Raw genomic sequence first — 16417 nt, forward strand, 5'->3', positions numbered from 1 at the left:
AAGACCATTTAATCTCTGATGCAGTTTAAATCTATTTTTGGCTACCTCAGGTTAAACTTGACAGTGAAGCCATTTTGCCTAGCTAGAGTAATTAGGCTGGTTTCATGAAGCCTCATAAGTCCATGTATTTGTCTGATTCTATTATTTTCACGTATCATCATTAAACTTTAGGGCCATGGGCCTGCCTTCTCTGTGGGCGGCATGGTTTTTATGGAAAAGGGCTTAGCTATGTTGGGGACGGTGTGGAAGGTGAAAACTCAGGAAGAGCTGGGCTGGCTCAGTGGTTGAGCATCGACCTATGGACCAGGAGGTCATGATTCGATTTCCGGTCAGGGCACATGCCTGGGTTGTGGGCTTGATCCCCAGTGTGGGGCGTGCAGGAGGCAGGCAATCAATGATTCTCTCTCTCATCACTGATATTTCTCTCTCTCTTGCTCTCCCTTCCTCTCTGAAATCAATAAAAATACATATATTTTTAAAAGGGTTCATGAAGAGCCACACCAGCCTCAGGACCCCCGGGGGCCCTGTGCAGGAGGGCCTGGCGCGGTAGCAAGAGGAAGACAAGAGCCCGACCCTGGAAGTCCCAGAGCCACAGGCGAGGCAGCAGGAGAGAGGCCCATGACGTGGCCACGCAGCCTCCTGTACCTGCAGACACAGCGTGTGCTGTGGGTGTGGGGAGGGGAGGGACTCCCTTGAGGCGGGGTTCAGAGATGCTGTCACTTCCAGATTCGTGGACTGTGCACAGGAGCAGGAGCGGGCAGTTGGCAGTGTCCTCCGAAGCCTCCCACACACCTGGCCTGCCTCAGTTTCCTCTCTGAGACCCTTCCAAGGTCTCCAGCCTCCTACACAGGCTGCGCCCCTCCAGACAGCCATGCCCTACCCACGGCCCAAGGAAGAGTGTGGGCTCCACTCCCTCCCTGCTCTGGGAACGGTCCAGCCACCCTTCTGCCAGCCAGAGGGTATTTCCTGCACCTCTTTGGTGCCAGGCATTGTGCTGGCGTGCAAAATGACCAGCACAGTGCAGTGCCCACTCGCACAGAGCTCAGAGTGCAGACAGGAGGAGAGACTGTGAGCGGGTGATGACACAGTGCACTCAGAGTTATAAGAGGAGGAGGGGGCCCTAACCAGTTTGGCTCAGTGGATAGCGCATCGGCCTGCGGACTGAAGGGTCCCAGGTTCAATTCCGGTCAAGGGCATGTACCTTGGTTTTGGGCACATCCCCAGTAGGGAGTGTACAGGAGGCAGCTGACCGATGTTTCTAACTCTCTATCTCTCGGCATTGATGTTTCTAACTCTCTATTCCTCTCATTTCCTCTCTGTAAAAAATCAGTATATTTAAAAAAAAAAAGAAGAAGAGGAGGAGGGGGAATGTCCATCAGGTGGAGGAACAACCCGTGCAAAGGCCCTGAGGTAAGAAAGGTGTGGGGCACTGAGGAGCCAGGCACTGTTCAGGAGGGCTGCAGAGTGAGGCCCGGGTGGCTGAGGGACCCGGCTCCCCAGGGGGTGTGAGCACGCGGGGATGGAGATTTGATGGAGGACAGAGGAACCATGGAAAGTGCGTGTGCCATTGATCAGAACAAGTGTTAATCTGAAGGAGCAAGGTCTGGTGAATACTGGCGGGTGGGTTAATACTTCCCAGGCAAGATCTTATAACGTGTCTTTAACTTTTTTTGAAGTGTGTGATGGTACGTTATCATGAAGCAAAATTACTTTGCTGTATCTTCTGGCCCATTCTTGTGGTTTTACGATCAAAGCGTGGTGTGGTTCAAATTGATTATTTGTTGTCAGTAGCGATCAGTATTAATGGTTTCACCTGGTTTTAGAAGTTCATAATACACACCACACCTTCCTGATCCCACCAAATGCAGAGCATTGTCTTCTTTCCGAATCAATTTGGCCTTGCAGTCACTATTGATTGTTGACCTGGATCAACCCATGATTTTGTGTGTTTGGGATTCTCAAAATAAATCCACTTTTCATCTCCAGTCACAATTTGATGCAAAAAAAAGACTTTCTTTCGTGCCATTGAAGCAACGTTTTACTGATGACTTTTTGGTTTTCCATTTGTCTTTCGTTCAGTTGATGTGGCACCCATTTTCCTTCCTTTAAAATCTTTCCCATTGCTTGTAAATGATCAGTAATTGTTTGTTGAGCAACGTTTAATCTTTCTGCAAGTTGTTTTTGAGTTTGACACGCATCTTTATCCAATAATGCTTGTAATTGTTGGTCTTCAAACTTTTTCAGTTCACCTGGATGTTCTTTGTCTTTCACATCGAAATCATCACTTTTAAAGCATTTAAACCAGCCTTCACAAGTATCTTGAGATGGAGCATGTTCACCATAAGCTTCCCGAAATATTCGATAACTTTCAGCAGCACTTTTCTTCAAAATAATGAATTCAAACTTCCCGCAAATGCTCTTTTTTTGGCACGAAGTCCAACATTTTTAAGTGTAAAAATATCTATGATGTTAACACCTTCAGAAAATTTGACATATGAATATTTAAAGCTTGTCGTCAATACAACAAACTAGCATACATATCAAATCGCATATATATCAACATATGTGTAACTCCATCTACTGAAAGAAATCCACATTATTAACCGGTACACCTAGTAAAAACTAAGCACAACACAAAAAAATCCAGATGTGTGATGGCATTGACTAATTGCATTTCCTGCAAAATACTTCCTGGTAATCATGGGTTAATATGATGTGTTAGTTTGTTGAGGCCACCATAATAAAATACCATTTCTTAAACAACAGTAATTTATTTTTTCATAGTTCTGGAACTCTAAGATCAGTATATGAGCTGGTTTGATTTTCTGAGGCCTCTCTCTTTGGCTTGCAGTTGGCCACCTTCTTGTTGTGTCCTCACATTTCCCTCTGGTACACACATCCCTGCTATTTCTCTGTATGTTCTAATCTTCTTTTCTTATGAGGACACCAGTCATATTGGATTAGGGCACACCCTAAAGGCCTCATTTTAACTTAATTATCCTTTTGAGGGCCCTATCTCTAAATATAGTCCCATTCTGAGACATTGGGTGATAAAACAACTTTTGAGGGGAACACAATTACAGTGATAACTATGGCACCAATTGGAAAGAGTAAATGGGGGGCGGAGGGGGGGGGGCGGGAATCCCATAGTAAAGTACTATTGCTTGTTGTCTTATAATATGAACAACGACAATATAATCTGCCAACTTTGAGTCGAGGTAAATGTGAACCTTTTCACCCCCCAACACTAGATGTTGTCTTGAACCAGATCATTACTCTTCTCCTTGCTCTTCCCTGAAGTTTCTCCGAAGACATTCATGTCTCATAAATGAGAAGTGAATTAAGCAAGAGCTTTGTTGAAAACAGAGCTTCCTGCAAGTTCCAGCTCACTCACTTGTTACCTGGAGACACCGTGGGTGGGTCACTTAGCATCTCTGAATCTCAGTTACTGCCCTTGGAAAATGACGTTATTATACTCTCTATCTTCTTTCAAAGTGGGTGGGGGAGTCATGTGACAAATAGCTATTGGGGGCTGTGTGATTGTGAGGCTTAAACTTGTGTTCCTGAATCTTGGTGATTCAGGGATAGCTTCATAGAAAAGATAATGGCTATCAAACTGTTTTGGATCATGAAAGCATGGGGAAACAAATTATAAGAAATCAGAACTTAAGCAATATAGAACAAGAAATGAGTCTGGAACACTCTATACATTTGAGGAAATGTAACAGGTAGGAAATAAACAACACTTCCCCCCCTGTTTCATTACATAAGGGTTTGAGGAGTCTTAAAGAGATACTTGTAATAAAATAGAACATTTCCAATAAGGAATTTAAAACAATCAGAATAACTGATGTTGTACATGTTACAGAAGATGAAAGAAGAGGAAATTAAACTGTAGCTCGATGAAATACAGCTACTTAATTAGAAGCACAGATTTCTTCTTTTTCTCTCTTAATTTCATGGCATGTGAGGCAAAAGAGGAACTTTATCATGGGTTCATATGACACTCTCCATGATGGACAGCAGTTTACTTTTTTAAGGCAGCAAAGTTTCATCAAGCACAATGTTGGAGAAGAAATTCCCAGTAGAGGCTGTCCTGTTGATTGCTGGTTACTGATTGACCACCCTAGATCTCCAGAGAAGAGAGGAACCAACAGGAAACACAGAGACCAGAACCCAACCTTCAGGGATCACAGTTCAGGAGGTCTGGGTCAGGCATAGGTACCCAAATCTTCCACAAGCTGTCTCAGTCTGTCAGATCATTAGCTAGGCATGGGAAGCATTGATGTAGGGTATACTCAGGTATCTTAGTTTGAGTTCTTCTAATTAGTAGAGACTGAGGCAAGGATTTGAGTCTAAAGAGTTTATGTGGGAGATGAAGGGGATGCTGGTAGGGTAATGTAGAAATGAGACAAAAAAGGAAAGACCCTCAAAATACCTGGTCATGCCTCACCAACACGTTACCATGATGAGCAAGTGGAGCTTCATCAGGCTGGGGAAACTCGGTGACACGAGAAAGCAGAGTTCTATTGTGGGATAGATACATGCTTCCAGGAGCAAAAGAGCAGGTTGTTTATATATCGAGTCCCCAGTAGTCATCAGTTGAGGGCTGCTCCTAGAGGGTGGCAACTCCCTAGCATCTTCAACCTTCTTTGTAAGTGGCCAGAGAAAATCCTCATGCAAATGCATGCAGGAGGTGCCAGTTAGAATCTGGCTGGTAGGAGTGAGGGTAGATGTGGCTTCCATAAAGCAAGGCATTGGATACCACTGTCACCACCATCCCAGGAGCAACCATGGAACCAAAGGACATAATTTTCATGATTGAGAGCAATATACATGTCTTCCCTTCCCAAGACCATGGTTGACTGTCGCTACACATGGGATTCCAGGGTTGGGCACAGAGGAATGGGTGTGAAGTGAGAATGAACCATTGTGGTCCCCAAATACTGGCTTCTGCTCACTGGCTGAGTAAGCTAAGACTTGCCTTTTTCATTTGAACCTCGTGTCTCTCTTGAACAAAATAAGACAAATGTCTTACCCTCCTCCATTTTTTTTTATCTTGGAACTTAAAACTAAGGGCCTTAAGATTAGACTTCATAAAACTGAAGGATGACACATGACTAAGAAGTGTGCCTTAGATGGAACAAAGGACTTTGCAGGTAGCTGGATCTGGCTCCACTATTGCACACTAGCTGTGTGATTTTGGGCAGAATAGTTTCAGGGTCTCAGTTTTCTCATCTGTAAAATGGAACAATGATAATGTACACATGGCAGGGCTATTGTGAAAACCAGGGAAGGTAGGAACAGATGAAAGGAACAATGCCAAATGAATAATAGCTTTGGTTAGGGAAAGGTGAAACCTCTTTCATTTGTAAAAGGTTATTTGTGATTTATACACAGGACTTCCTCGGTTCATGTTTCAATGTGAAGATAGGGCTTGTCAATGGTGAAGTGCTGAAAATGTCAATTTAAGTCAGTCCTGCTTGTTCCCCCAAAGCCTTGCTTCTGGGTAGAACTTTTCCAAGTTTTTGTTCTTTGTTTCTCATTTCACATTCTCTTCTTGTTACTGCATCTCGCTCCTCAGAGAGATAGGGAATTGGCAAGACTTCTGTGAGGATGAAAGACTTTGAGGGCCAACCAGCATCTTTTATGTATTTTTCTTCCAGAAGAAATGTGGGCAACCCTAAGGAAGCTGGATTGGCCCTATCTGACTCACTATAGGCCTTTTTATCTTTTTAAATTGTTATTGATTTCAGAGGGAGAGAGAAAGAAACATCAATGATGAGAGAGAATCATTGCCTGCTGCCTCCTGCATGCCCACACTGGGGATCGAATCTGCAACCCAGGCATGTGCCTTGACCGGGAATCGAACCATGACCTCCTGGTTCATAGGTCGCCGCTCAATCACTGAGCCACCATGGCTGGGCACTATGGGCCATTAAAATCTATTTAGCATTCAATGCCAACAGCTGGTTTGTTCAGCTTTCGACCAACAGCCAGATTTTAGATTGTCCTCCATTTTACAAACTCTTCTCTGAAGAAAATAATAAATAAAATATCAAAGCAAAAAATAGAATGCTGGTCCCAACTAGTGTATTCTTTAGGGGCCTAGCTTGTAAGGTCAGAGCTAAAAAACTTTTGTCAGTTGGATGCCCAGACACTCACAGGGAAAGAAAGTAAATGCATTGATTCTTTTTTAAAAAAAATAATGAGCAAAATTTAGAACATTTATCAGTCAAAGGATAATCAACTCAGTTGATTTATCAACAAGCATGATCAACTCAGTTGCCATTAGTGAGAAGCATGAGGTTTTCACTGAACTTGGGGAACACACACAACACACACACACACGCACACACACACACACACACACACACTTCTTAAGTGATTCATACTAGCTTTGGTTCTTTCAATGTTGAAGAAGTTAGAGCCATACATAGAAGTGGATTTCCTTTTACTGTCACCCCTCTTCTCTGGGTTGGAATGGAAAAGTCTTGGACCTTGGGAAGTTCTCCTTGCTGTGTCTATGTGACCCATTTATTCATTTGGTACATTTGGGACCATCCATGTAACGAGTTTGGGCAAATGTGGAATGAGGAATTCAGGTCTTCCTTTGCCCTGAATTCTGATTCACGTCTTTGGCTTTGGGAGAGGGCTGGGAGGGCATTTCCAAATGTGTCATAAATGTGTTTGCCTCTGGTTTGCTTTGTGTGGATCAGACCAGCCAACCTGGTGAATCAATGATACCACTTTGGGAAAGGGCTCTGGAAATGGAGAAGAACATTGCTTAATCGCACTCCCTCCCTCCCTGCCAGCAGGGCTGCACTTGACCATTCAGGGTGTATGTTGTTAGTCAAGGTAACAAATGCTCATCAACTCTTCCTCCTCAGGAAGTTGCACCAAGATCGTTTGGAAAACCAGATCGTGCACTATTTGTGAAAGTGAAACAGATCCTCTCACCATATCTGAAAAAATCAGAAGCTTTTTAGAATCATAGCTATTTCTTATTATAGCTCTATGACAATGTAGAAACCTTAAATGCCTTCTGAATCCTCAAGAAACAGCTGCTGATAGCCAGTGATATTTTCATGGTGTATATTATTATGCTGTTCTGTTTCTCTGAAGATTGGGAAACAGTTTACTGGGAGAGGCAATTGGTTCTCTGAGAGGGATGCTGGAGGAGGACTATGGAGACATGAGTGTCAATCCCCAAGCCTGAAGGGTTTCAATTTCAACACCTGTGAAATCAGTGGGTGAGATGATCTCTAGAACTCTTCCAGTCCTGACATTCTAAGACTTGGCCTGTCTCTAGTACCTTGAAGAGTTAATTAAGCAGAGTTTTCATTCTCTAACTGTGCCAGATAAATGAGCGAACTTACTCTATAAACTGAACGTCTCAAGCCAATAAGGAAAACCTACCCACATCTCAGACTGCCTTATGCTTGTTGATGTCAGAACAAGAATTATTGTGGGTAATCAGAGGAGACCATGAAAAGAACAGCGTGTACCTGGCAGAATTTGTATATCAGTGCATTACAATTTGCCAGGGTGTTCTTGAAAGTTAAATCTTGCATTACATAATTTTTTAGCCCTTTCTTAAAAATGTTCCAGTTGGGTTGCAATGTTTTATGATTTCCCTTGCTTCACAGATGAACATATTGTCAATGATAAGGCTAAAATCCCCAGGTATTTTTTAATGTAAAAGGTTGAGGTTATGAAGCTGAAGGAGAAGATTGAGCAAAGAAGCTGCTATTTGAAACATTTAGAAGGTACGAAGGTGTATGTAATTTGTGAAAGCGTTTCTAAAGTGAATGTGACTTACCACTCAAATAAATACAAATTATTTAAAATTATAAAGGGTTATCTTAGCAAAGGCTTGATTTTCCTTTCTTTGGTGGGGATTAAAAAGGGGTATATTTAGGTAGGCATCTTTCTATGGTCTTATTTACAGAGATATATTATAATGTTGTCCTCCAGGGGGCGTTAAATCTTCAGCAAAGCTCCAAATCCTCTGAAGGTCTTCAAATCCAGTTAGCTGTCAAAGCAGACAGTCTGGCTTCCTTCTCGCTGGAATGCAGGAGTGTTGGGGCCCATATCCTGAATTTCACATCTCAGGCTTCTAGATTAGGCTTTAAACTTTTTAGAAAGACTAGGGTGGGCATGAAAAACCAGTGGCGTTTGTGGGGTGGGGGGTGGGGGGTGGGGGGGGGGTGGAGAGGGAGGAGGGAATTGTCCCAATGTAGCCTGCTCTGAAAGCCCTGCAGCAGGTCTGACCCTCATGGTTCATGCCAGTAACACTTTTAAAGACAATTGATATGTCTAAAAGGATAGTGCTTTCTGAGGGCAGAAATGTGATTCCTGGAAGCCCAAAGCTAACCTAATAATGGATTAGAAAAGGTGATGTAGGTAAAAATGGCAAAGGATACCTCCTTCTTACCAAAGCCCCACAAAGGGCTATTTTTTCCTCTCTTATTTTTTTAATGCAACCATAGCTCAGAAGTGTGCAAACCTCTAGGTCTGGGAAGCCAGCAACTTTACGTAGTAAAGTCTATGACTGTAAAGTAATACAGTACAGTGGTTAAGAGGTCTGTAGGTTCTGGATTTGACTGATTGGGTCTCATTACCTGCTTTACTTACTATAAGCTCTAGGGAACTGAATTCATTAGGTAAACTCCCACGTCTCTGATTCCTCATTCACAAAAGACTATCTCATAGGGTAATTGTAAGGATTAATTAAGACAACCCCAAAAAAGTACCTGGTACATAGTAAGTGTTCCATAAATACCATCAGTTACTCCTATTCCTGAGTTTGGAACTGAGATCCCTATGGTCTGCCTCCAATTTGTCTCTCACTTCTCCCCCTATATAAATTCCTTCATCCCAAATACCTCCCTACACTTTTATCCCTTTGCTCTCTCTGCTTCCTCTGCCTTCCTTGGCTACATCACCATCTGATGAGATCCCACCCAAATATTGAGAATTATCTGTAATGGCACCCTAACATCTCCCCCCCTAAAATAACAACAACAACAAAAACACACACACGCACACACACAATTCCCTACTCCAAGAACTAAATGAGGTTTCTCCTATTGTTCAGATATCACTGAACAATATCAGGGACATAATATCCTGAGGTATATACATTTTTTAAACCTAATATGGGTGCCTTTTTAAATATGTAGTTTATATCTCTTTAAACCAACCCAGTAGGAACATAATGGGAAGACCTCCATCTTTGGAGAGAGGAAGACTTGGTTCAAATTCAAGTTCCGATACTCTACCGGGCAAGTCATTGAAACTGTTTCACCCACAGTTTCCTCCTATGTAAATGGAGTACAGTTGTCACTTTTTCATCCTGTAGTGAAGGCTTACAGACATAATAGTATTAGAATGCGTTGCACCGTGCTTACACACAGCTGATTATCAGGACCTTCCTTTTTACCATGGCTATTTCTGTTTGTCACATACCCCTGTTCACCAGAAGGTAATGTTGAAGACAGAATATTGTCTTTTTCTTTTCCACATTTCTAGAATAGAGTAGAAGTAGTATGTTTAGCTATAAAAAGACCTTTATAGCTAAACACACCAACTTTTAGATAACAAACACCTGGAGGCATCCCAATTGATTAAGCCTCTGCAGAATGTGTATTCCCACCTGGGTTTACAAAGGCTCAGTACAGTATTCTAAAGTCTGACAGATACTTCACTTGGTAAATAATTCAGCAATGGCTCCCCAGTGTACAGTAGGGTTTAATAACACATCTTTCATTATGATAGTTCTTTAGGTTCAACCAGAGTTGTCTGTTCCTCTTTAAAGCAATGGAATGACTATACTGATTTCTTGACCAATAAGTCACTCTGTTTTCCATGGTTCAAAGTTAAGCTTTTATTTGGTTTTAAATTAAAAAAATAAATTTCATTATTAAATAGTGAGATGGAGCTAAATAATGTTCAGATAGTAGCTGACTCGGGAATATACCACGGGGGGTACAATTAAGGGGTGGATCACCTAAACTAAAACCATTTCATGTGTTGTCATGTCTATTAAAAGACCAACAGTGGCATAATTCAAAAGAAACGGAGATACAAAGTTTTAAATGTTTACAATGGGTGGGAGAAGTAAACCACGTATTCTACTGCAATTGCACACAAATTTTTTTCTCAACGCCAGTCAGTTTGGACACTATACCACAGTGCTAATGTCATCGGGTTCATCCGCTTTCTTTTGCCTGCTTGGCAGGGATTTCAAGTATTCAAGGTGTCTCCGGGCATCCTCCTGATTTTGCCTCACGTAATACACCACATATGAGATCACCATGGTGAACCAGCCAAACATGGTAACCAGCATGGCATAATCGGTAGTTTTTTTAGGGAGGTTACAAAGGTCAGCATCATTGGCAGCATTGAGAAATGGTCTCCCGGCGTGTTCATCCAACACGGAAGTCTTACAGATCACATTGTGGGCTGTCTCGTGATTGGACGCCATGCTCCTCAGAACTTGCTGGAGAGTACAGTCGCAGTGCCAGGGGTTGTTGGCAATTCTGGCCCTGGCCTTCAGGTTATTGAAGGCATTTTTGTGCACACTTTGAATCCGGTTGTCAGACAAGTCCAGAGTCTGCAAAGTTTCAGCTACTCCTTTGAAGGCATGCTCATCGATAAACTCAATGCCATTTTTGGACAGGTTGAGAACTCTCAGTTGATGGAGGTCCTTAAAAATCTCATTGGGAATAGATGTGATCTGATTGGAGTCCAGATACAATAAGACTGTTTCAGGAGGAAGATCTCTAGGTATTTCCTTGAGATTTGCATTGCTGCAGGTGACATTCAGACCCCCAGAAGAAGAACAAAGACAGCCCTTGGGACACATACTGGCAGAATGAAAGCACAGTATCATAAGAACAAAGCTTTGTAGGAGGAGACACATGGAGAGGGAACGGGTCAACCACAGGTCTACCAGATTCATGCTGGAATGTCCGCATAATCACAAGCCCATTCCTCATTTACTCCAACAGACAAGCATGGCAACGGTTCCAGCTCTGTCCACACCGTTGATTTCCTTCTTGTGTGGTTCAAAAGGCTGCCGCTAGCACATGTGTCTCTTCATTATTCCTGTCCTTGCTTGGATACCTAAAGGAAAGGGAAGCAGATGCAATTAGCTTTTTTTTGCAAAGGGAGGTACATTGCAATTAAAAGTGCTCTCAGGCATCTGGCATTCTATCTGGGCAGGAGGGTTGGTTACACAGGTAATTTCCACTAACACCACTGGGAGTTATCTGCGTAATGGGAGTCTCCTGTTCAAATTCCAGTTGCTGGGGGAGAAAACTGTCAATAAATAACCACATTTCCGCATGATGTCACCTTGTTTTAGTTGTGCAGAATTAGAGCCAACAGTCCAGATTTCTTACATCTCTGCTGGTTCTTTTCCTGAACCCATTCACTTCTACAGTTGTAAAATTTAATCACACCTTCCCGCCTTCCTACAATAACATGCATGAATTCAATTTAGCCCTGCATTTGGGCAGCAATGAGAAATAACAATAATATTTCACAGGTAATGGCCATAGGTAGCAGTATCTGTCATGGCTTTTTAATGGATTTCCAATGTGGAATATTTTCTCTATAGACATATCTTACTTGAATTAAGAAATGAATAAATGCATCCCAACCTTCATCACAAACTGTGGCTAAAGACTGACAGCCCAGAATCTCCATAAGAATTGCCTCTCATGTGACCTCCCAAGATTACATTATACCTAGAGGATGCCCTTAGCTGAATTTCCAAAGGATTCTCTGTCTATTCTCCAAATAACATATCCCTCCACAATAGATTTTCAACTATGACACATACCTCCAAGCCCTTTTTAAAATATAAGATGAGAAATAAAAATAACACTAGCCCTTATGAATTCCCCAATAGCCTATTTTTCCTTCCCAATCATAAATACATGGTAAGGCAAAAGTAGGTTTACAGTTGTTGAGTATGCAAAACAAGAGTTTATTCTTTTATTATTATGTATTAATTATTGTATTGTATTGCATATGAACAACTGTAAGTCTACCTTTGCCCCTTTGAGAATATAAGTTAACCCTCAAACCTACTCTCTTCTGTAGAGAGGACAGACATCTTTGGGGCCAGTTTGTAGAGGAGATGAGTGGATCTTAGAGAGATTATATGACTTGCCCAAGGTCAAATAGCATGTAGGTGGTAAAGAAAGGACTCAAGCCAAAGACTTTGTTGTGACTCATTATTCTCACAACTCTCTCTGTCATCTCCACCCCTCTCTCCCCAAATCTATCTGTCCCATGAGGACAATTAAGATCCAAGTAACATTGCTTGTTTTGATTTCTGATGCTGTTATGTTGCAGCTCAATCCCAAATGGAGGACCCCCATGAACCTCCACTGAGGGGCCCCTCTGCGTTGTGTAGGGAATCCATGCCTGCCTTCAGAGGATTCTCTCTCAGGATGGGAGAAACATTCATTCCTCTCACAGCAGTGAGCAACAACATCTTTCAGCATGAGCAACAAATGACTCTCTGCAAACTTATCTTTTCTAAAGATCCCAGATGGATAAATACGGAGGGAAATGACTCCAAATGTTACCAAACTCACAGAAGAGAAGATTAATGTGAGATGAAAATATAATGAACTGGGTTGTTAATCATGGGAAACATGAGATTGGCCACAGCAGAATAGTGCGAATGTGCTTTTGGAATCCTAAGTCCCTTAAATGCCAGAGAATGCTAAAGAAGGACCCCTAGGCTTACTAAGCCATCCATCAATAGCTCACATCATTTACAGTAAATTTTTCTCTTCCTTTCATGTTTTCCTTCAGAATTGCATTGCATGGCATTTAGAGAGTCTAGTAATTGTCTAAATGGGAGAGAGAAAAAATCAACAGGTATGAGGGGAGAACTTAGACAGGAAAGAGGGCAGCAGAACAAGGCAAAGGATGCTAGGAGTGATACATGAGAAGGACACAGAAGATGGGAGAAATGAATGTGACTAGAGAAAATAAAGGGTGTCCATGTCATTGAGCAATTTCCATCAAGTCTTGCTGAAAGGTGGGAAGCCTTCTCTGGAGGACACTACACATCTCTTCAGAGACAAATTAAGACTCTGTCTGAAGAAAAGTGTTCTCTAATTTAGACTACAAGCTTCATGGAGGCAGGGATTTGTTTTGCCTCACGTAGAAACAAGTTAACAAAAAGTAGAAAGTACTCTGGGTTTGTATTCCAGCTATAGTCTTTATTAGCAGTGTGCTGCTGAGCAAGTTATTTAAACCTCACTTCCCTTATCTTCACATAAAGATTTAAAAAAGCACCTAATTACAAGGTTGATCTGAGAATTATAGGAGATAATCCACAATGCCTAATAGGTAGTTAAGAGCTCAATACTTTTTAGCTATAGTTACTGTTTTTATCCTAGATATATTCCCAACTCCTAGCCTAGTGCTTGACATGTAGTAAGGGCTAAATATCTATTGTATGAATGAACCAATGAAGTACTAAAGAATCTATCTGTGCTTTTTCTTCCCTATGGTAATTACTTTTATTATTTTTAACATAAATATTGGCTCATGAAATGTCTATTGGTTTTAGATCTCAACACAATGGTTTGGGGAAAAATCCTGAGTGCAGGCTGCTAGTTGATGAAAAGCAGAATAGAATTGTTTCTTAGAAGGCTCCTCTAGACTTGCTCATGTTTCTCCAGAAAGGTCAATCCAATGGTCATGGTCACAGATAGGAAATGGTTAGGGCAAATCTTGAGTTCTCCACATCAGTGTGCAATCCCTCTTGAAATGAAATGCTTCATGCCCTAAATGGTCCACCTATATACTGGATGGAATTCTTTTTTAAAAAAAAAATATATTTTATTGATTTTTTACAGAGAGGAAGGGAGAGAGATAGAGAGTTAGAAACATCGATGAGAGAGAAACATCGATCAGCTGCCTCCTGCACATCTCCTATTGGGGATGTGCCTGCAACCCAGGTACATGCCCCTGACTGGAATCGAACCTAGGACCTTTCAGTCTGCAGGCCGATGCTCTATCCATTGAGCCAAACCGGTTTCGGCTGGAATTCTTATTAGGAGTACAAATTCAGAGTATCCCTTTCATTCAAAGAAGTTGGATTCAAACAAAGACTTTCACTTTTCTCTCTATGATGTTTGATAAAAGGGGAATAAAAGTTTTGGGGATTGGATAGATGCTGAGTTGCTATGATTCAGACTGTAGAGCTTCCACTCTCAGCCAGGACAAAGTGACAAGAGATGCAGGATATAGAGAGCTGAGCCCTTGGATGTCCAGGAGGCAGACAGCAAGGCCAACAGTATCGAGTCAAGATCATCTCCAGCAGGGAGGATGGAAGAGCTGCCTCTCCACTCTACTATATTGAAATACTATTTCCCAAAGGGATTACCATCTTGTCATTGCCCTAAATTACTGGTTAAGTCAACAGTGGCTCTTGGAACAGGAAGACATGGGAATATGTGCCTCAAAGCAAAGAGTGGCTATTCTTCTGATATCAGTTATTGTGCAGCAGAGTACAGAGTTAAAGACGATCCTGGAAACCTACAACTGATTTGGGTAACAATAGCAGCAGCAGTCTACTGCATTTTATATTCTCACATTGTCCACGGTAAGAATTTAATAAATATTTATTGAGCCCTGCTGGCGTGGTTCAGTGTCCTGATAAGGAACAAGACCAACCAAAGGGACAGACCAAATTCAACAGCATCTTTTCTACTTCCTAACTCCCTGTATGCAATTCTCAATTCATTAGACTACTTTATCCTTATCCCTTCACCCCCTTCTAATAGGTCTGGGGGAATTAGGAAGCTACTGTATTTCTGGATACGATGTCAGGGATGAGCTGTTCCATGAAAGAGGGCCATGTTATCCCCGGACCCATGCCTTGCTCACATTTTCCTGTCACCCATGTTTCTGAGCTACAGGAATTAATGCCAGGATTGGGTGTCAACCATCAAATACTGTTTCCAGAAGGAAAGAACATGCCCTTAGCAGATTGCCTGAGAAGACTGTTCTTTCAGTGGTTGATTAACAACCCTGTCTTGTTTCCTGTTTCTTTATTCTCATCATTAGGGGACACTCAGGACTTCTAACCCCAAAACTTTCATTAGCTCTTTTGAGATAAGAGAGCACAATTCAGAGAGAAATACCAGACTCCAATTTCTTCCAATTGCATCCCATGCAATTCTGCTACCAAACAGAATAATTTGATTAAAAAGCAAAATTGAATCTTTTAATTCAGGACATACAATTCAAATTAATGAGAAAATAAAACCTTGTGACTGGCCCAGCCAGGTGTGGCTCAGTAGTTGAGTGTCAATTCAGGAATTCAGGTCACCAGTTCAGTTCTCAGCAGGGGCACATGTCCTGATTGCGGACTCGATCCCCAGTAGGGGGCATGCAGGAGGCATCATCCCCACCCAATCACATGCCTCCTCTGCTACACATCACCTGTTCTTTCCTCCTGATTTTTTAAAACCCTTCTATCTCTCCTGTTTTATATTTTCACTGCCTCTTTTCTGTTTAAACCTCCATCTTATTAGTGTGGAAGAAAGCAAAAATGCCTCCTTTCCGGTCTGCCTGCGTACAGTCTTGCCCTGCTCCCAGTCCCCTCTCATATCAGGTTAAAAAATACTCTAATCATGGATTCCCGCTGGTCAGCAATGACCCCCTGTTGTCCATAACAATCCTTCTATTCTTATCCTGTCTCCCACGCTTCCTTACCCAGACACAGAAACCTGAGCTCAATAAACATAGATCAATGACATGAAAGCTGAAGATGAATGGCACGTCTTCTCAAAGACATCTGTTTAGTTTTATTATCAGACCATGAGATTTCAGATGGTAAAGTCAGTATCTTACCCATTTTATATTCTCACATTGCCCACGGTAAGAATTTAATAAATATTTATTAAGCCCTGCTGGTATGGTTCAGTGGTGGAGTGTTTACCTATGAACCAGGAGATCATGGTTTGATTCCTAGTCAGGGCACATGCAGGGGTTGTGGGCTCGACCCCCAGTGTGGGACGTGCAGGAGGCAGCCGATCAATGATTCTCTCTCCACATTGATGTTTCTATGCCTCTCTTCTCTGAAATCCATAAAAATATATTTTTAAAAGGAAATGAATTAAGACCCATTCTCATTTCATTATAAAACAATTGTCATTTATTTGGCACTTATTGCATGCCAGGTATTAAGTGATGATCTCATTTAACAAGATGGTAAAATTGAAATTCTGACTTGGTTCCTAGTTAAGTGGATATAGAAATCCAAAGTGAGGTGGCAAGTTGCCATGTGAAGGTTGACTGATACGTGTACCACATCCCCTTGCCTACTTTGAGGGTAAAAAGCATCAAGAGTTACCTACCCTATCACCTCCCCAAG

General features: G+C 41.9%; 1 protein-coding gene across 7 annotated transcripts in view; it reads right to left on the reverse strand.

The window, feature by feature from the left end:
- Positions 1 to 9874: 9874 nt before the first annotated feature.
- The window catches only part of LRRC3B (leucine rich repeat containing 3B), an 80236-nt gene continuing 73693 nt past the window's right edge, over positions 9875 to 16417 (reverse strand). For all 7 annotated transcript variants that reach the window (XM_070391095.1, XM_070391091.1, XM_070391093.1 and 4 more), the window contains one exon: positions 9875 to 11130. In XM_070391095.1, the coding sequence (XP_070247196.1) occupies positions 10187 to 10966 (780 nt within the window). In that variant the 5' untranslated portion in view covers positions 10967 to 11130 and the 3' untranslated portion in view covers positions 9875 to 10186. The remainder of the gene's footprint in view (positions 11131 to 16417) is intronic.

This window comes from Myotis yumanensis, unplaced genomic scaffold (assembly GCF_028538775.1).
Source record: "Myotis yumanensis isolate MYYU_CA2020_CCGP unplaced genomic scaffold, mMyoYum1.0.hap1 SCAF_14, whole genome shotgun sequence".
Taxonomy (NCBI): domain Eukaryota; kingdom Metazoa; phylum Chordata; class Mammalia; order Chiroptera; family Vespertilionidae; genus Myotis; species Myotis yumanensis.